The sequence below is a fragment of the Panulirus ornatus genome, chromosome 29, assembly GCF_036320965.1.
Source record: "Panulirus ornatus isolate Po-2019 chromosome 29, ASM3632096v1, whole genome shotgun sequence".
Lineage (NCBI taxonomy): Eukaryota > Metazoa > Arthropoda > Malacostraca > Decapoda > Palinuridae > Panulirus > Panulirus ornatus.
The window spans coordinates 4,877,465-4,899,626 of NC_092252.1; the positions used below are offsets into that span (position 1 = coordinate 4,877,465).

The 22,162-nt window shown below is 36.6% G+C and overlaps 1 protein-coding gene across 1 annotated transcript in view; it reads left to right on the forward strand.

Moving 5' to 3' along the window:
- Positions 1 to 21,673, forward strand: part of LOC139758030 (uncharacterized) — a 76,269-nt gene extending 54,596 nt beyond the window's left edge. The window contains exons 3-16 of the mRNA XM_071679037.1: positions 269 to 381; positions 2,218 to 2,364; positions 4,185 to 4,342; positions 5,094 to 5,146; positions 5,784 to 5,953; positions 6,555 to 6,665; positions 7,342 to 7,465; positions 10,030 to 10,160; positions 11,479 to 11,565; positions 12,771 to 12,954; positions 14,075 to 14,287; positions 15,495 to 15,592; positions 16,731 to 16,851; positions 18,280 to 21,673. Coding sequence (XP_071535138.1) covers positions 269 to 381; positions 2,218 to 2,364; positions 4,185 to 4,342; positions 5,094 to 5,146; positions 5,784 to 5,953; positions 6,555 to 6,665; positions 7,342 to 7,465; positions 10,030 to 10,160; positions 11,479 to 11,565; positions 12,771 to 12,954; positions 14,075 to 14,287; positions 15,495 to 15,592; positions 16,731 to 16,851; positions 18,280 to 18,677 — 2,108 coding nt within the window. The 3' untranslated portion in view covers positions 18,678 to 21,673. The remainder of the gene's footprint in view (positions 1 to 268; positions 382 to 2,217; positions 2,365 to 4,184; positions 4,343 to 5,093; positions 5,147 to 5,783; positions 5,954 to 6,554; positions 6,666 to 7,341; positions 7,466 to 10,029; positions 10,161 to 11,478; positions 11,566 to 12,770; positions 12,955 to 14,074; positions 14,288 to 15,494; positions 15,593 to 16,730; positions 16,852 to 18,279) is intronic.
- Positions 21,674 to 22,162: the final 489 nt, after the last annotated feature.

Genomic DNA, 22,162 nt, shown 5'->3' on the forward strand with positions numbered 1-22,162 from the left:
TATATATATATATATATATATATATATATATATATATATATATATATATATATAATGTGTGTGTGTGTGTGCCACGAAAATAGATTTGCCCACTTTTAGGATTTTTAGGGTAGTTCATCTTCACCCTTTACAAAGGTGTCCTTTTTTTTCATCCATCTGTGCAGACCTTTTTCCGCCATATATAAACCATACGTGGTTTGCCTTGAGACTTTTCTCCCGTAGCCACGATCTTCACACCCACTCCACACCTGTTTTATCTTCCCTACAGAGACGGTGATGCAGAGTTTGGTGGACACCGTGGAGACGCTGGAGGACCTGGAGCATCCTTGTGTGAGGGAATGCGTCCCTGGGGACACAAGGGTCTGCAAGTATACCTTTAAGGCAAGTGGATGACCGACGATCGCATCTGTGGCAGAGATGCGATCGAGTAGTGTGTGTGTCGAGTGGTGTGGATTCCGATAGGGAGCCTAGCTGTGTGCAATACTGTTTAGTTTTTATACTAGTTCCGTTTTTAAGGGTAACTCATGAAAAAAATTGCACCGAAATCTACCTATCTATCTATCTATCTATCTATCTATCTATATCTATCTATCTATCTATCTATCTATCTATCTATCTATCTATATATATATATATATATATATATATATATATATATATATATATATATATATATATATATGAAATGTACGCTGCATTTACAGTGTGTAACAAAGGGGATCAAGGTTTTCATGGAGTGTGTGTAACGGCAGAAGCTGTCCACTTGTCTTTGACGATATGATTATGAGTAAGAGAGATTAAGTAAAAAACAGCATGACTAAATATATACACACCGAAATTACTTGACAAGCAGTAACCAACCTCTCTCGAACCACCTCACCAAATATATAACCATCTTTGCCCACTGACTCCAAGCATAACACGTCATTTATATATATATATATATATATATATATATATATATATATATATATATATATATATATATATATATATATATGTATATATATAACAGATATTAGTACAAAGGACAGTAGTTCAATGCACTTCGGAACATGAAGGCAAAGAAATTCATTTTTGTTTGAATGGTTCTCTGCATTTTTAAGAATAACCTGAACAAATATAGTGTAACATTAGTCTAGTAAACACGTCTTTGTTTATCTAAGCCTCCTCAGAGATTAAAGCTAAATTTGAAAGCTCATTTAAGATCACATGACTGAGAGCCGGTAAAACACCCTGAAGTAATGAAGACAACCATGTTCTGGGAGGTTTTAGTTATTTTTCTATTGCATTTCGGCCGTGCTTATTATTTTTTTTCGCTCATATGAAAAGGCTTTTTCGAAGACCACGGCGAATGATCTCTTCTTCGGTCGACTTCGATTTGTTTAAATGTATATTATGTTCATATAGCTAAATTTCCTTAAATGAACGTGATATACAAAAGAAAAGTAATCCGAGCCAGTCATATGCGAGTGTAGATTTCATTTAACATTCTAGGGACAAAATGACACTAAATTATACATTTTGTGTAAGATAAACATCATTGTTGTAAATATTTGCATCTTGTATAAGATTTTCCTCCATCGCCTACCAATCATTAACGACGATTTGATCTATATAACGTAATGTCTTGTAATATTTAGATGTTATATGTAGAAACTAAGTTCACTTCCATTACCATAATAACTACACAAGCTAAATTGCACTATGAATCAAATCTCTCCGTAGATAATTTGTTTTTTTTCCCTTGACCAATTTAGTAACTTCGTAAGGCGTTACAAATTTGATATTTCATATTGATATTAATGATTTATATATACACATTAGACTCCGTTGATTCAGTAATTGGTTGACTAATTAACGTTATGCTTACGAAGGTACGATCCTAGAACACGACTGTACAACCTTTTGGGTATAATGTCTCGTCCTTTCATCTGACTTGTAGAGGGTCAGGTTAGGAAACAATAGGTCATTCGCATGCTTCGAATCTGCGTCTTAACTTATAGGATGCAGCGCTATGCTATATATATATATATATATATATATATAAAGGTCGCACTGGCGTCTTCAAGGTTAAAAGACCTAATGATCTCTCTCTCTCTCTCTCTCTCTCTCTCTCTCTCTCTCTCTCTCTCTCTCTCTCTCAAGATAGTTAGCCATTAAAAACACCCACAACAACAAACTCAAGGTTAAGAAAGTCTCTCCCGTGTTACACAGGTGGAGTGGTACATCACCATGAGTAAGGCGTGTCATGACTGCCCATTCAACTTTACCGACTGTTCCCGACCTCACTGTGCTGCTGCAGATGGCTTCGAGAGACCCATTATCACTGTGAATCGTAGGCTACCTGGGCCCTCCATACACGTGAGTAACTCTGCATGAAATATTGATGTGGTGTGCTGCAAGGGGGGGCCAACCTTTTCTCATATGTTTACCGGGCTCATCACGTTAGGCAGAAGACTAAGCTAATGCATACTAATGGTTCCTTGTTATAAATCTGGCCACCTTCATGACGAATGACGTGGGCTGCCTTGGCTGGACATGGATGTGTGTCATTTTCTAAGTGGTCAGCAACTCCTCATCGTCATGTATTGTAAGAGCTTGATTCCTTCGTACATATGAGCACTATTGCATACTGAATCCTCATCACTATGAATAGGTTGATGCTGATGTGTTGGTGGGGGAGGGTCCTCCGTACATGTTTGGACGTTTGATGTTCGGTTCTTCTGTGATGTAAATTCTCTCAGGGATGGAGAGCTTTTACAGACTTTTGAAAGATGACCTAATGTGCTTAAACAGAACACCGCAAGCCTGACATTAAAGATCCACAAAGAGGATTCAATCTTATTATCCATGTGAGCATTTCAGAATTGTGGCTGTATATTTTTGAATAGTTTCTTACATGTTATTACCTATATAGTTGAACATTTCTATAGAGGAACCCTACGAAAATGCAGTAACGAATAATTATTTATAATGGACCTTAGTTATCGTTCTTTCATTAAATTTCATCATGGCGCCCACATGACCGCTCATGATGTCATGGAATGGGACAAAGCCAAACATATATGTAGTAATGCTAAGGATCAGCTTTAAAAGTGTGAGTCAAAAGACTTAAAGGATATGTTATGTATGCTTCATTACAAACAGTGAATTTCATCAGATAAAGGGAAAAAAAATTGAGACCCTGTTTTTTCACTTTATTTTTCTAGAAATTTTGCATTGATATATATGGTTTGTATAAAAAAAAGAAAAATCTATCGAGTAGATTATTAAGCACATATCGCTGGTAGCAACTATGATAAGCAACAGTCACTTTAAATGGAAATTCTGAAATGTCTTGTATACTTGGATTTTTTTTTTTTTTTTGCCATTTAGTTCACCATTCTATACTTGATGTAGTTATATCAGCAATTTTTGGAAACCTAGGTCAACTTAGAAAAAGCTGTGTTCCATTCAGGTAACTGTACTCATGAATGTGCCATCATGTGCGTTTTTTTATGTAGAATGTACAGGGGGCCAGTGCCTCTTAGTGCTCATTCTAGCAATCGTCTATGCATACCATCACACTGCTAATGTTTACCATTACTGACCATAAGTCAGCACAAACTCACATGGGTTCAAACCCTAGGTGCGGCTGTTGGCCCGCATGCAACTCAGGTGTTTATCTTCCCCGTGGAGCTGGTCAATAAATGGGTGATTGGCTTCGGTTGGGATGCTTGTGTGTGTGTGTGTGTGTGTGTGTGTGCACATAAACGAGAAAAGACATGGTAAATGTGTACAAGATTGAGAAACTCGCCCAACACACACACACACACACACTGACACACACACACACATACATACATACATACATACACACAAACAAGGGGCCATGACATAAACCTAAGCAGAAAAGATTATCTTTGCAATCCGTAGATCTACACATACATTTACATGATTGAATGAGTACATATGTGTGAAAAGAGTATATACAGATATACATACAGAAATGTGTGAATGCTTTCAGTTTTGTTTCTGTATGTACGTGAATCAATAAAATGAGAATGATAGGTTGATAGGAAGGCAGCCAGCTGATTCCTTACTCACTTAAGCTTACTGTAAGTACATAGCTGGACATTATGGCTTGGTGAAAGATCCAACAAATTGCTGCTTTATTTATTTTACTTGCTGGCTGTCATCAGGTGTGTGTGGGAGACGAGATGGTGGTCGATGTGGTCAATGAGCTAGGCAGCGACTCCACTTCAATCCACTGGCATGGCCTTCACCAGCAGGGAACTCCTTTCATGGATGGTGTCCCCTTCCTTACCCAATGCCCCATCACTGCTGGAACCTCCTTCAGGTAACACTTCCTTCATACTGCCCCTCCTTACCCATTAATCCATCATTACTGGTATCCTCTCTAGGTAGCATGTCCCCCACGCTTACCTTCCCCTTCCCCAATGCCCCACCACTTCTTGTAACCTCTTCAGATTATTTCTCTTACTGCCGTATCTTATTAACTGCAGACAGTTTCTTCAGGAAACTTCCACCCTTCCTTTCCCATCTTTACTTATCCATCACCCCATCACCAGTAGCAGCATCATTTGAATTACCCCTCCTTCACTTCCCACCAACAGCTCCTTCAGGCAATATTTCCTTCCTCATCCTCTGTCACATCTTTATCAGTATCTTCCTGAGATGCTTTTTTATCTGCTGTCCCTTTATAGTTTTCCTTTTCTGCTAGTCTTATCTTGAATATCTTGTCTGTAATGATCTCTGCACTGTTTCAAGTCTAATGGTTAACAAATCCTTCCCAAGTCTAATGGTTAACAAATCCATCCCATATGATAATTAAGCATTATTTTCTAATGAATTATTCCTTCACAATCGTATGGTATGACATAAAAAGTATATGCACTTGTACGATTAGCCTTTGTGGCATTTTAAAGGAGATTTGCACCTATGTTTGATATTCATTAACTACATTCAGCTGTCAGAATTAATGTAAATGTAATGCTAAATGAATCGAGGAAGAATGTTGTAAGTTATAACCACTGATGAGTATTATTTCCCACAGTTCAGTCATACATCTAAAACTATTTGATCCTCAGATACCATTTCCTGGCAGACCACCCTGGCACTCACTATTGGCACTCACACTCTGGTAAGTGCCCTTGTGCTAAGCTTACTAATGTCATTGTATGCATCATGAATTAATTTTCTTGGAAAATGTTCCCATATTTGAGGGATTACTTTGTTATTAGTGTGGTCTTACGTTATCACAACAGAAGTTTGAAATATCCAATACCCAGTACTGTATTGATATTCAAAAATAATTGTGAGTAGATGATATGACATGAAGTGTCTGTAAATGTCAATATGATCACTACTTACAGAATTTGCACATTTAATTTTAATGAGAGTTTGATAGTTACAGTAATGAGAACCTTAAGTAGTTTAATTAGCAAAATTAGGTTTGACTTCCATACCATGATTTCATAAATTTGAATCATAGTTTTTTCATGACACTTAATTTCATTGCTTCATTTCCCTTATGCATTAGTAACAAATTCTGTTTCTTTACTGTCTGTTTCACCATTTTACATCTCAGGTTTTTATTTCTTCACACTACGTGTTAATAATACTTTTCTTCATGGCATCAGATATGTTTCATGTCCATTTCTGAGCAGTGTCTTATTGTTTTTTGGCCTTCTTCATAAGCCTCTTTCAAGTCTTTTTATGTAGTAGTGAACATAGTTTGTTTTAGTCTCGTGCATCCCTGTTTCATGGCATTGTTGCAGGTCTTCAGCGGACAGATGGAATGTTTGGTTCACTGGTAATTCGGGAGCCACGACAGCATGATCCTCAAAATGATTTATATGATGAAGATGACTTTCGCCACACCTTTGTCATCACTGATTGGCTTGATGGACTAGGCATCGAAAAATTTGTCAACCATCATCACACTGAGGTAAGTTCAGTCAGATAATTTCTCTGTTGATGTAATTAACTCTAAAAGGAGACCAACTTGGACTTTCATAAATCATACAGCTATGTATGCTGGTCAGTAATGTAGCTCAGACAGCTTCTTTCCATGTTTCAAAACAGACTAAAGTTACCAGGAAGATTGTCTGAATGCCTTGCCAATGGTATCAACAGTGTGTTTCGTTTTCACTTAAAATCAACTATTGCTTCTGGAAGTCAGTTCTGAGCATATCACTTTTTAATACTGGTGATAATGATGCAGTATTCTTACCTATCATGAATAAGTTGTCTCATATTAGAATTAAGATATTTTACATCAAGTACCTAATCATCTTCATATAGTACTTAGTTTTACAGTAAGGTTTTATGATAATCAATTCTTTAGGGAAATTAAATTGTTTGAGTACAATAGCCTCTTTGTTACTTGAGTTGATTTATTCCAAGTGTAATAAGAACCTTAGTCCATGGTAACTCACACAAGCAATATAAATCTTGTCCTTCCCAAAAGATTAAGTTTTCAGTTGTTAGCCTATCCTGCCCAAAAGACTGTTTCCAGTTGTTTACCTAATATGGTGATTTGCCCACAGCATGACAACAAACCATACACTCTGCTAATCAATGGCCGGGGCAAGTACATCAAGTTTAAGAGAGATGGATTGGAGGCCTACACACCATTGCACGAGGTCATTGTCAAACCGGTATGTCAGACAACTGGTAAGGTCATTTGTTATCAGTATGCTGAAGATCAGATGTGATAAAGGTAAACTGCTGTCAGATTGGCTGTGGTACTTAGATATAGACAAACTCATGTTTCCATTGATAAATTTCGGTGTAAGTTATTGCATAGTAACAAGTGCTAGTCATTTTGTCTGAATTACCAGAGACTTTATCAAGCTGTTGAAATTTTACCCTTTATGAATAGATAGGTCAGCAACTCCAGGTAATGAACTTGTTCTTGGACTGGTAGGAGATGTGAGTAGATAATCCATTTATCAGATTCTGTGGTTCTGGAAATGGCAGATGTCACATAACAGGTGAAACCATATTTTGCTTTGCCTCCTGGCCTGGAATCCCATAGCTCAAAGTGATTTTGAACCCTCAGTTCATTTCACATTACTATGTCAAACCAGATGGTTCATTTACAATTGCAGTTGCATTACTTTGATATCAGCTAATTTGCTTATGTAGTATGCTCTGGAATCATATAGATGCCTGACAGATCTAGAGCTTTCATAAATGTACTTTTAAAGATAGTGTAAATGGATTTAGACAGATTATTACAGCCACCAGATTATGTGAGTGTAGATAGATTCAGACAGACATATTTATTGTACTTTTTTTGCAATGTTTAGCTCATTACTTGTCCCTTGGCAGGGTCGGCGCCACAGGTTCAGAGCCTTGAGTAACAGCATCCAGAACTGCCCCATCACCATATCTATTGACAACCATACACTTGTTCCCATTACAACTGATGGCAACCCCATCCAACCTGTGGAAGGTAAGAATTTCAGAGGGAGGTCACATGTAGATGAGTCAGGCTGATGGAAGTGGGATACAAGGGAGAGGGTTAAAGTTATGTAAAGTAGGAAGGAAGTCTTATGTGAGATGAGGAGAAATAGGTTATAAAAGAGAGGGAGGAGAGAATGTGAAAGTTAAGATGGCAAGGGAACTAAAGAATCAGTGAAACTAGGAGGTATTTGTGCATGCAACTGTAAGTACATGCAGGTGTAAGTTGATGAATAAAGATGTAGATAGAGAGAGTAGGCATGGAACCAATTTGTATATCATTAGAAATGCTGTGAATAAGATTTTTACCCACAGATTTGTTATCACTAAATTTTCTGATGATTGATTCCTCTTACAACATTACAAACACCGCCATGTATTAGAGCCTTGCTATCTTATCATCCTTACGTTATCAGAGTTCATGCTGAGGATCTATTGATTTTTTATTCTCAAAGGCTACCTTTTAGACATTGTTTGAACATTGTTTTTCAAAATTGCATATATATATATATATATATATATATATATATATATATATATTTTTTTTTTTTTTTTTTTTTATACTTTGTCGCTGTCTCCCGCGTTTGCGAGGTAGCGCAAGGAAACAGACGAAAGAAATGGCCCAACCCTCCCCATACACATGTACATACACACGTCCACACACGCAAATATACATACCTACACAGCTTTCCATGGTTTACCCCGGACGCTTCACATGCCTTGATTCAATCCACTGACAGCACGTCAACCCCTGTATACCACATCGCTCCAATTCACTCTATTCCTTGCCCTCCTTTCACCCTCCTGCATGTTCAGGCCCCGATCACACAAAATCCTCTTCACTCCATCTTTCCACCTCCAATTTGGTCTCCCTCTTCTCCTCGTTCCCTCCACCTCCGACACATATATCCTCTTGGTCAATCTTTCCTCACTCATTCTCTCCATGTGCCCAAACCATTTCAAAACACCCTCTTCTGCTCTCTCAACCACGCTCTTTTTATTTCCACACATCTCTCTCACCCTTACGTTACTTACTCGATCAAACCACCTCACACCACACATTGTCCTCAAACATCTCATTTCCAGCACATCCATCCTCCTGCGCACAACTCTATCCATAGCCCACGCCTCGCAACCATACAACATTGTTGGAACCACTATTCCTTCAAACATACCCATTTTTGCTTTCCGGGATAATGTTCTCGACTTCCACACATTTTTCAAGGCTCCCAAAATTTTTCGCCCCCTCCCCCACCCTATGATCCACTTCCGCTTCCATGGTTCCATCCGCTGACAGATCCACTCCCAGATATCTAAAACACTTCACTTCCTCCAGTTTTTCTCCATTCAAACTCACCTCCCAATTGACTTGACCCTCAACCCTACTGTACCTAATAACCTTGCTCTTATTCACATTTACTCTTAACTTTCTTCTTCCACACACTTTACCAAACTCCGTCACCAGCTTCTGCAGTTTCTCACATGAATCCGCCACAAGCGCTGTATCATCAGCGAACAACAACTGACTCACTTCCCAAGCTCTCTCATCCCCAACAGACTTCATACTTGCCCCTCTTTCCAAGACTCTTGCATTTACCTCCCTAACAACCCCATCCATAAACAAATTAAACAACCATGGAGACATCACACACCCCTGCCGCAAACCTACATTCACTGAGAACCAATCACTTTCCTCTCTTCCTACACGTACACATGCCTTACATCCTCGATAAAAACTTTTCACTGCTTCTATCAACTTGCCTCCCACACCATATATTCTTAATACCTTCCACAGAGCATCTCTATCAACTCTATCATATGCCTTCTCCAGATCCATAAATGCTACATACAAATCCATTTGCTTTTCTAAGTATTTCTCACATACATTCTTCAAAGCAAACACCTGATCCACACATCCTCTCCCACTTCTGAAACCACACTGCTCTTCCACAATCTGATGCTCTGTACATGCCTTCACCCTCTCAATCAATACCCTCCCATATAATTTACCAGGAATACTCAACAAACTTATACCTCTGTAATTTGAGCACTCACTCTTATCCCCTTTGCCTTTGTACAATGGCACTATGCATGCATTCCGCCAATCCTCAGGCACCTCACCATGAGTCAAACATACATTAAATAACCTTACCAACCAGTCAACAATACAGTCACCCCCTTTTTTAATAAATTCCACTGCAATACCATCCAAACCTGCTGCCTTGCCGGCTTTCATATATATATATATATATATATATATATATATATATATATATATATATATATATATATATATATATATATATATATATATATATATGCAATTCTGATTCTATTTAGGAAGTATCAACATAACTCGTAAACTGACAGTCATTCAGATATATATATATATATATATATATATATATATATATATATATATATATATATATATATATATATATATATATATATATATTTATATTATATAAATATAAAATAGTAAACATTTCTTCTTTGCTCCTATCCAGCCATGCAGCACTGCTGACTTGATCACCATTCTTTATCCCCTGACAGTGGAGTCTTTAACCATTTATGGAGGGGAGCGGTGGGACTTTGTGGTGAATACCAATGAGAGCATCGCAACATACTGGATAAAATTCCAGGGATTGCTCGATTGTGATGATCGCTTCAAGTCAGCCCATCAGGTAACAGAGTCCTCGAAAAGTCGTAGAATTTAACTTAGGGACTGAGTGGTATTGCCCTGTGTTAGAATTAAGAGATTAACCTGCATTTTAAAAACCAATTTCCAGGATTAGATTGAGGCAGTGCATGTGTGGAATCTTTATTTCACACAGGCAGAAACATGGCCTATTTCAGTGTCAACTCAGTACATTTATATTTCATACATTTGTGAGAGCTCCTTCTCTGTTGTAATAATTGTTATGAATGTTTGAAAGTTAGTTTTCTTTCCCTTTGCATCAAGTCATTTGTTATGCAAAAAGAATGAGGAAAGTGAAGGTAGGTAGGGTAGCCTACATCAATAATATTCAACATTTTCATTCAGCAGCATGTGTAAATGTAAATGCAACTGGGCAAACATTGATGTTTCACTTGTACTTGCAAAATTATATGAAAAATATCATTATTTGATAGTATTTTCTGCAAAGTCCTTTCATTGGGTTTGTAGCAAACTCCTGAATTATTGATTATCAAAACATGTGTGGGCAGAGCTTTTTGTAGAAGGGACTAATGTTCCCACGGACTGTTGTTGTGCTTGATTAGATATTTTATTAATACCTGCAGAACCAAATTGATACTTGCATTGATTATAGACCTCTTCTGCCCAGTTCTCCTCCATAGAATTTTAACAAGTAGTGAACTAATAATCAATTAGACATTAAAAAAGATAGTAAAGAGTGTGGATGGGAAAACCCAAGTGCTCTTGCTAGAATTATACATCTGTGAAATTGTGAATATTATGATTAATCAATTTTTTCTATGTGATTCTATTTAGGAAGTATCAACATAACTCGTAAACTGACAGTCATTCAGATAATCAGAAACACAATGGGGAAAATAGGAAAAAATATATTATAACATACTGAGAACCCCATGCAGTTGGCTGCATTTAAAAATTGATTAATGTGTATGTGGAAAAGTATTAAGCTCATCTTGTACATCAAATAGAATGTAATTCAGTCTTAATAGTTAAATTTTAGATTAAGGATTGTTTGTTTATTCATGTATAGCATATTAAGAATCAGTTGTGCAAGTTAAAGCAAGATAATCTTTTAACAAGATGGTTTCATGCACATTCAATTTTTTCTTTAGCTAGTAATATCTCATATGGAATGCTGTGTGGGAATTGTTTTGGTATTATTTTTTAACTTATTATTTAATGTATATTCAATAGTTCTTTTGATAGTCTGCTAGTTTGCATTGATTACTGGATGACATTACTATCTGGTAAAATCCTCTGACATGTTATCTGGTGAAATCCTCTGACAGTAGCTTATTCTGCAGGTGGTAGTGATGAGATATGAGGGTGCTGAGGGCTTTCCTGGCAGTCTTGATGAAATTGATTACAGATCTACCATCCGTGAAGGCCTGGTCAGTTTGCCTATACCCACTGTTTGACATTACCTTCATTGGAACTGTTATGAGAACCATGTCTTGTTCATACTAATTGACAGCCTTAACTGTATTGTACTCCTTCATGATACTTCATTTTTCCTTTTAATTTTTTCCACTGTGATGTCATAATTGGTGCTCTTAACTTGATTGATGTCTGTACTGGTGTTTTCAGTTTTGTTTTCTCACTGTTGTCCTTAGGCTGTCCATCCTTCAGATGACTATGCTAAATAAAACTTTTGTGCTCTTACTACAAAGATATGGAAAAATTTATTCATTTAAGAAAGTATGGAGAAAAAAAGCAGACAATCTATGACCACCCATTGTGTCCTTAAAGGGCAGAATATTGCTTTCTTAAGCATAGATGTTCATATAGTCAAGGATAAGTACCTTTTACTGTGTTGAAAGGGATTTTCAAATGGTGATTACCTTTTTAGCATCAGGACTATATGATACAAAATTACTGCAGTCACAGATAACTTTTCAATGTCATCTTATCTGCTTCTCTCCCCATGCTTTCTTCTATTTTCTGCTTCCTTTAAGAAAAGATACTTCTTGCTGAAATACATGGATGACAAATTGCATTAAAAGTAGAGAGTTTGCACTTAGTATTTTAATCTGTATAAACTAAGAAACATATAGGTTAATATCTTATAAATAGAAAGACAAATGTATACGGAGATGAGGAAGAATAGATAGTATAGATATGCAGATATATAAATAAGTATGAATAAAAAGAAACATATGTAAATAGATATGATGGATAAGATAGATGGACTTCATATGACATTTATTTGCACAATATCAGGTTGTTTCTGCTTATTTTCTGCCTATCCTCTGTTTTCTTCTCATGTTTTTCTCTAAGCTGAGATTCCTTCCTTCTTATTAGTTTGCTTCCTCCCTTCTTCCTTCCTGAAATGATATAACCTCATATCAGCTGAACTCCCTCCCCGACTCTTCCACTCCCTTCTCTATCAAGCGAATCATCTTTCTCTTGCAACAGCTTGAACTACCTTCCTTCACACATTAACCCCATCCCTCCTTTTCCTCTCTTTTTCATGTTTACCATGGGAGTAAGCCTCTTCATACCCTAACTTAAGTCCTATCTTCCTGTTCACTGCTTTCTTTTAACTCTTTTCAGAATACTTTTTCAATATCTGAACTTTCCTTACCCCTTACAACAGCAACTAAACAAGCTAAATGCTGCCCCTGGAGATGGCACCTTCCTGACTGCAGCTGAGATTCGTTCTGTTCGTATGGGTGAAGACATCTTTCGTGCCCCTGACTACAAGTTTTGGCTCGACTTCGACTTCTTTGGGAAGAACAATCACCTCTTCCATCATGAGCTATACTACCCCTTCTTAGGAGGTTAGCAGTCTTCATTCTTGTTAGTTTCTTTGGAGTACTTTCAGTAGAATTAATGCTCTCCTTCAAATGTTTATGACACCTTGGCAGATTCCATAGGATGACTTGAACATCTCTGAGAAAGTATGTCTCTAGTTAGCTAAAACCCGTGATGGACATATCAGAAACCAGCCAGTATGATTAGTGTATATTCATAAAGGGTGTTTATTTTATTTTCAACTTTAATTATTGTGTGCATACAGAAAATCTGCATCGGCCTCATTATTTTTATTAGTATGTGATTCAGGGTTTTTTAGAATATTACATTCAGATCTGGAAGGTGACATTTTGTAGTCTACAGACAAAGGCCATCCTTAATCATGCCCTGAAAAACTGAATTTGAGTCACACATACCTGCTTAAGTCCAGTCCCAGTTGCTAAATGTAGTCACTTTTGAATCCCTACATTTTACTTTGCACCTCTACTCTTAAATCTGCAGGGACAAGTTTAATCCTATACAGATGCCAAGAGCATAATTTTTAGCCCGTATTATATGTTTAAAACGATCCCATGTCCTATAAGACTAGTTCACCCCTACTCTTAAGTCTGAACTTAAGCACTTTCTATGCTTGAAACTGTCCCATGTCCTAAAAGAGTATAGCTCATCCCATTGCTTAAATCCTAACACTGAAGCTCACTCCTGGTCAAGTCCTCAAAGTCTTGAAATTTAGCCCTATTCAACTCATGAGAACTGAAAGTTGCTGCCATAAATTTTTTCAAAGACAAGTGTATTTTCCACAGCTCACTCTAATCCAGTTTCCCCTTAAATATCATTCAAAACCAAAGTCTGTTCATACTCAGTCTGTGTATTTACTCTGCAGTGACACAGATTAGAGAATCCATCTTCATCCCCGTATTGAAAAGGAAACTAACCACTACATTGTTTAAAGATGAATCAGCGGAGATTCCCCATCCCTCTCCTGATAATAAAATCTAGTTCTGCTTCTCTCCACACTGAAGAATACATTATATTCACCCTCTGCTGAAGTAAAGAAATCAGAGTTTTCTTTCTTCCTAAAGAATTATGTGATAATCCCCATTTGCCAGTAGAGACTAAGAAAGTAGGTTCTCAATCTTTCCACAGTAAGGCAGCCACTCCGAGTGTTCCTGCCACAGATAAATGAAATCAGCCTCAAGTTGCCAAGTGCCCCTCCCTTATCACAGCCTGAGGATGTTGACTACAGCTCCTTTTGCAATGCCACTGCCAAGAGGAACTGCCAGGGTGGTTTCTGCTACTGCCCTCATGTACTCAATGTCAAGAAAAACAGTCTGGTTGAACTGATTCTTGTTGATGAAGGTGAGTTTAGTGAAAGGGAAAACTAAAAGTTGATGGTCAGGTTGTGTGCCATGACAAAACCTCTCAGAGTTATTATGTTAAGTAATTGTTAGGACTTGTAGGTCATGGTGAATTTAACACAGTACCTCACTTCGGTCATGTTAGTAGGCACTGATTGGTGCTAGTGATAATGAGTTTAGGAAAGTGGGTGAAATTTTAGTATTGCTTTTGTGTGTGATGGTTTGTTTGATGGTGGATGATACTGCACAGTGATTATGGCTGATGAAGTTTAGTACTATTGTATAACCTTACACCTAGATGATTATGAATTTCATAATGATAGACATTAATGTTTTGGAATGTGAAAATAAGACTGTTTTGTAGTGCTTGGCCACGGGAATTGGAATGTATTCTGATGATGGTGTGGTTATGTATTGATAAATGAAATTGGATGGGATGCTGTTAGGAAAATGGAACAAATCTGTCAATATATGGAAGTAAATGCTTTGATTACAGGGACAGATGTAAATTTATACTCTTAGGGAAAAAGGTACAATGTATTAGTAGGTGGGGAAACACTGGTCTTGGTAGCGAAAGTGGGTAAAGGTTTAAGTGATGAAATGATGCTAAGAATTATATATAATGGTTAATCTGTGAAGGAATAGTGAAAGAGGAGCTCTCATCATAGATTTTTTGTGTATTATTTTATTTTGAATAGTCCTTTTTTATGGTAATTTACTGTTGAGTATCAGACCAGCCTATGCTCAGTCATGAAACATGATGTATGATCCGTACTTGTATTGAAACAAGAAGTCATTTAAGATACAAAACATCGTCCCCTAGTCAGCTTCTATTCTATTTTACTTTATTCTTACATTTTCATGAAAGTAAAAATTCAACTATAAACTTTTTTGATTTGGAAACCTTTCTTATAGAATGTTCAGAGCTGGTGATATCATCTTAAGAGTCTGGATTGACTTGGGAATACCTTTAAGTTTAGAAAGATGCTGCAGGACTTAGTAGGGCTTTGTACTAAAAATGTTTTTTCTAATGTCCATAGCATGGGTAAATGTAAGAGATGTAAGAGGAGTGAGAGATGTGATTTGAGTGTAGTGGAGCACCATATGCTGAAGAACGTGTGTGAGACAGAGCTGATCATCACTTTCACCTCTGGTTTTGTGAATGAACTAATGACTAATGTACTCTGGCATTATGCTATTTTTCTCAGGTGTTGTGTACTGGGCCAACCACCCCTTCCACTTGCATGGCCATGCCTTTCAAGTCCTGGCTATGGGTCGTCTAGGAGAGAACACCACCCTTGAGAAGGTATGTAGAAGTGTTTTGTTGTCGCTTACTTATACTAGGTGACATGTGCAGGACAGAGTGAGGGACTCTATCTGCCCAAGTACTGAAAGTATTGATGAGATTATGAGGATGTTAGGCAACTGCATTGTGTAGAAATGATACATTGTAAACTTTTGATAAAGTTACCATATTCAATCGAAGTAGAAAGGTGTTGATAGGTAGAGAGACAGACATGTAAGAGAGAATTACATTAAGGCAGATTAATAGATAGTTTAACACATAAAGACCGATAGATATATAGCAGTCAAGAGATAGGGAACTTATTTTACCAAATTATCTTTGTCACTTTTGGCAAGGTAGCATTAGGTAGAGAACAGGGATCTCATTGAACACATCTATTCTCTAGCTGGCAGTTCATCTACTCCACCCTGATCATCCACCATTTCAAAAGCAGATGTAATAGTTAGAGACCATACAAAAAAAAAGTTACTGGCTACTAGATGAAACAAAACTACTTCCATGTAATCCCAGCTCAGTATTCTTCCAATAAAAGCTCACTCCATTATACTGGGCACTCGTGTCTTTGCAACAGAACTAAAGTCCTCCCACTCAGACCACATCTTAACTAGCCTTGAACCCCAAGTAGAAATGAAAAGAGTGTACTCCTTCTTCACCCTTCAGCAGTCAATACTTACAGATCTCACCTTTCCCAGCAGACACAACATTGACAAAACATGTACATCCTGTAACAACTCAACCAGTATTAATCTGTCCTTCCAAACCAGTCTGAAACATCACCACCAGATATGTACCCCTATGAAATTACACTCTCCAGGGATGTGCAAGCTGTGCTTAATTGTTTTCATTTTGAATATCTTTTGCTTCTCCAACATTACAAACATTACAGGACCTTTCATGCCCAATATGCAGTACTCTTCACTTATCCCGCACTTACCTAAGGAATATGCTCAATGTCACCTCATTTCTTGACCTGTGATCCCACTATATGGATATGGCTGGTTTTCTGTGTTATGGGATTCCCATGGAAGGTGATCCTGGGGCAGGAGGGTAAGATATATACTTTTTGATAGAATATATATAACACATGCTTAATAACACTGTATCATATATAGTGCTGAACGTATGGCTTGTGCTTCAGGTTCAGGAGCTAGATGCAGCAGGGTTGATTGAACGTAACTATGACCATCCACCTACTAAGGACACAGTGACTGTACCTGATGGAGGGTACACTGTCATACGCTTTATTGCCTCTAACCCAGGTAAGATGGTTATACATTATACGCTAAATTTTTTTTTTCATCAAATGCCATATGATCAGTACAGCCTTATGCTTCATATTCTTCAGCTAAGGAAAGCCATATACACATCATGTACTAGAGATAAATGCTGTTTCAGCCTAACTAAAGATAACAACCATCCCAGCCCAGAAAGACAAAGTTGCCATATCTAAATATTATTCAGTTTACTAAGCTAACATGACAGAGGCAAAAAGTTTGGTGATCTACAGTTGAAAGTACACAATTTGCATATGAAAACATTGTGAGTGTAAAATATTTATACACAGATTGTGTATGAAAACCTAGAAAGAGTTAATGATTTAATGACTTGGTTATTGGATGAGTGAAATTCAGTTGAGCAGGGAGGCATAGCCTTAATGGTTTAATAATGTGGTTGTTGGATGAATGAAATTCATTTGATTAGGGAGGCATCGTCTGACTGTGAAGGTGGCTCATACCTTAATAGCCAGCCAAGATCAATCAGACAGACTAGATAAAGACAGTATTAGATTACCAAAGACCTTAGAATTAACTGAGTTTACATTTAAAATACGTTGTCAAAATTTTAGGTCTTGACTAAATATGATAGATTTGTTGTAACACGTTCAGATCTCATGCAATGACAGCTAATTCCTGCATGAAATAGAGCTTTCCTTAAGCATACTGTATCTCTCTGGACACTATTATGCAAAGTATTGAAAGTCTTTTTTCTTTTATAAAGGCCACAAAGAGTAGAATGTAGTTACGGAATAAATTTCCCTGTGCAAACATAAAAGTATTCTATATGTTTTACTTTAGTTTTGTTTGATAACAAATAGCTTGGTCCACCCTGCTTATTCATTTTCCCAGAATAATGGGTTACATTTTTGTTACCAGCCCCTCTGGTTTCCAGCCAACTTGTGGATATTTTCTTGGCATCTCAAGAAAACAGTTTTGCTTCAAAGAGTTGTTTTTAACTTATCCTGAGTGAGCATATTGATGAATGCTGCCTGTCTATCCATTCAGTTTGTTTTATTTGGAAAAGTATGATCTGATTCTTGCCAGGCAGTAACCCAAAGTATAGGAATTTCTCCTCAGCATGGATTTAAGTAGTGATAGTTTGTTAGGAGCTAATTGCTGACAATTAGTATAATTTGAGGTCTATTGCACTGTCATAAATAATCTTATCATGTCTTTTTATCATGAATCACTGTCTCAACAAGATGTCAATAGTTATTGTACTTAAATCTCATCCCATCTAGCCTGGAGAAAGTCTCAGTAGTGCATAAAGTTTTTCCCCAGTTTCATGTTTCCCCTTTGACATTCTCCTTTTTCCCCATTAGTTTTTGTGTTCTCCAATTTCCCCTTTTCACTTTTATGGTATTCTGGATCTCCATTTTCTCTACTCAATTTTTTCTTTTTTGTTTGCAGGTTACTGGCTCTTCCATTGCCATATAAGCTTTCATGTGGAGGTAGGAATGGGTTTGGTGTTCCATGTAGGGGATCAAAGTATGATTCCTCCTGTGCCCAAGAATTTTCCCCGTTGTGGGCATTGGACCCCTGACCCTGACCCCAACTTCAGGTCTAACCTCCTCCAATACCTAAAGGAACAGAATGAGGAGAAGACCACTATTGACCTTGATCTGCTGCCGAGTAATGACAAACATCCAGGTCCCAGCTATGCTACACCCACGCAAACAAATGAGCAGAATCAGCATGAACTTTCATCAAACTCTTTATCTGAAAAAGAAATGCTTTCAAGCCAAAATACAATAAATGTTTCCTGTTGTCTCATTGTGCTTGCATTTATACTCAGTATTTTGACATAATCAACAAGTGGAAATTTAGAAAAGTCATAGATTCTTTAGATATCTGACCATGGCAAAGAGTGATTCCTGCTGTTCAAAGTTAAAGTAATATTTTTTTATGTGGCTACTGGAGCATTCTAATTTAGATATTTTCTGTCATGTATTACTTCACTGAACTTGTACTGCAGAGCTAAGTAGTTTAGTTCTGATAGCGTAACATGTAGACTTTGTGCCATGAATTTATTGGAGGGAAGACTCGTTGAAATACCATGGATAAAGAAAATAAAGTACTTTGCACAAAAAACATACATTAGGCTGTATGGTGTTGGGAATGTAAGGAACATGCAGTCCCTAATTGAAAAAACATCTATTTTTGAGTTTTTGTGTTTTTTCTATTATTCTTACTTCCACTGTTCAAAAAGTGTTTTTATTGGTAAAATTGTCAGAAGAGTACATATTAGAATCGTGAAATTTTGGTTGAAGGCATATCGGAATTTTCAGTATATTTCAGGAAGTTTGTGTCTCACATTCCAGTTGCACAGCATACAGGAAGAAATGTATTGTCATATTTGATAATTGAAATTTTTCTTTAATGTGAATTAAAAAGTGCTACCTAAGAGTATCTAAGATTGTGATATTTATGTTGTGTTATCAGTATTACTAAATGTTTACTAACTTGTCCTTGTGTAGAATTAGTTGTCATTTAGCCTTAGGGAAGGATCAGTGATCAACTTTAGGTTGCGGGCCATATTACTGAATGATTGAGACCACCCTATGTATATCATTATGATCTCGCATTCTGCATACAATTTTCATACAAAAATTATAATGATAATCACTGGTTGATTTCACAGTGCAGCTCTTACCTATACTTATAAAAACATTCACAGGTTATTCACATACCTTACAGAGCTAGGTGTGTTGAGGGTACAGCATCAAAGATTTTAACATGACCCTGCTCCACCCTCTCCACTTTGCCCAACCTTCTGTAGCATTGCCTTTGTGGCATGATGCATTCCAAATTTAGTTACCAATTTTTGAGGTTTTTCTCAGTATACTTTTTCCATCCAGATAATGAATTAGGTATGTGCAAAAGAAGTAAATCCTCAAAAGCAAAGCTGGATTTCCACAATAGTATTGGTAATCTTTTAGTTGGAAGGCACTATAGGGTTGATGATGTCAGTTTGGGGTAGTCACCTACCAGCTTTTTTCATCAAGGTAATGAGATCACCAGTATGTTGAATGTCATCATCAGTGACAGGGTAGTTGGTGAATTGCTAAGTTTCCTCAAAATACTTATGACATCATTCCATTATCCCCATTGGTTGGTCAAGTGTCAGCAGTTGCCACTCTTTGGCTAATCATTACTGATTCAGCAAAGATATTTTCTGAGCACACACATGTGTTTTCCAGTTATCCTACTTAGTAGGACTATTTACTCTTTTGTAATGCATTTAGTTACCAAAATATAAATTCAGCAACCTTGTCCATATTATCTTCTCTTTGATAAGGAGTTAGTCTGAATTGCATATTTTCAAGTGAAATATCCAACAGTGGCCCTGCTGATAAGCATTGATTTTTGAATCAAATTGTCTTTATCTAAATAATGTATATTAGAGGAAAAGTTTAGTTTTAATTTGTGCATTTTGTGAAGAGCATTAAGTCATTCCTGATCTGTAAATAGATATTGTAGTTGTAGAAGTCAGTCCTGATGCCTTAAGTTTATGAATTGGAAAACTCACAAGTGAAAGAGTAGAATGCAAAGATGGATCCAGAAGGAAGGGGCATAATGAGAACCACTTTCTCATCTTAGAAACTCTTTATTTAGATTAAAAATTCCTCCCCAGATTGAAACTCCACTTTCAGATAAAACACTCTCCTTCACCTCGGGATATTTTCTGCAACCTTAGAAACAACTCCCACTACTAAGAAACTATTTATTCTGTTTAGAAATTCCTTTTTTATATTCAAAGTAGTGATGAAAATATTCATATTTGAATTCTTTTTAGAAACTATTTGTTTTGTTTAGAAATTCCTCTCTCATCTTCAAAGTAGTATGATATGAATATTCATAGAAGAATTCTTTCTCGTGGGTTGGAAAACTGCAGGGAACACTTATATACTCTCTTCACTGAACATTCCATGAACTGGACACTTAGAGCATTCCCAAAGTTGGACCCCCTCCTAATTTGATCACACGATAGATTGGACACTGCTTGAATTGGACAGCATAAGTCTTAGGTTTGGTATTTTGGGATATTAACAATGTTATAATTCAATGTACCTCAGTTTTCCATTTATTTTTATAGACTAAGCAATAAAAGATATTCATGTAGAGAACAGCTGAAATGATAAAAGAATATATTAACTTTTGAGACAAATGAGAATAGATTCTCCTTAATCTCAAATTGATGTTGAATATTAGAGTTTTTTATAAAGTCTGTTATAAGGCTTTTATGAATTATGCTATTTTTGTAGCTAAGTTTTGCACATATTTTGAATAAAGTGTAATTATTTGTTATATTTTGTTACATTGAAAATTAGTGCAAGTTTTTTATCACATGTCTAATATATTTGTATATAATATGTAAGATATTTGAACTAGTTTTAATTTTTGTATCTATTTAACTTTAAATTGGAGCTAAGAGTTGTATTATTAAAACTTGAATGATTGCCATTACCTTCTAAATACTGTATTGTTAGTATGCAGAGATAGCCATACATGATCAGCAGAGGATTTTATATGTTAAAATCCTCAGTATCCTGTTTTTGGCTTTTTTTTTCAGAAATTTAATACCTATAACATAGAGGGAAGCCTTGTAAATGTTAACAATACAACCCTTCAAAGCAACAGTTCCACAAAGCCGTCCATAATGCACCTTCATCACTTAGATCTGTCATATTGCATTATTCATATTTTTATATATGTCTGATAGTATCATTGCTGATCATTATATGGGTAACAGGCATTTATTTATGATGTATGTATATTGGTAATATAAAATGTTCTAATTATCTTTTTGAAATTTTATTATGTTATGCAGCTTTCAGTGTTATAAACATTACATTTTGATAAAGTTTTAGCAAGTGGCTGTTACATAGCTCTTTAAGTCAAGATGTTTAGTGGAAAATCTAATTGATAAATCATTGGGTATTTAGGAACCTGCAGATATGACTTAAAGCAGTGTACTACTTTCATAATCTCAATACAAATCAGAGTTCGTAGAGTGATATATGCAGTGGCCTGCTTGGCCATGTCATTCAGACCTGTAAGCCTCTTGTAAACTTCAGTTCCTAAAGGACATTATCTCATTAAGTTTGAACCATTCAACAAGTCATGCATCATACTTTATGGATTTTTCTACAGGTCATGCAGGGGAAACCAGACTGCAGCTTCTGTAACATGGGGTGGGTCATAGGTGATCTGATGTGAACCAGGCAGTAGGTCAAGTTTAGCCAGGTTGTCCCATGTTGAGCGAAAATTAAGGTCGTCTAGAATGAGCCTG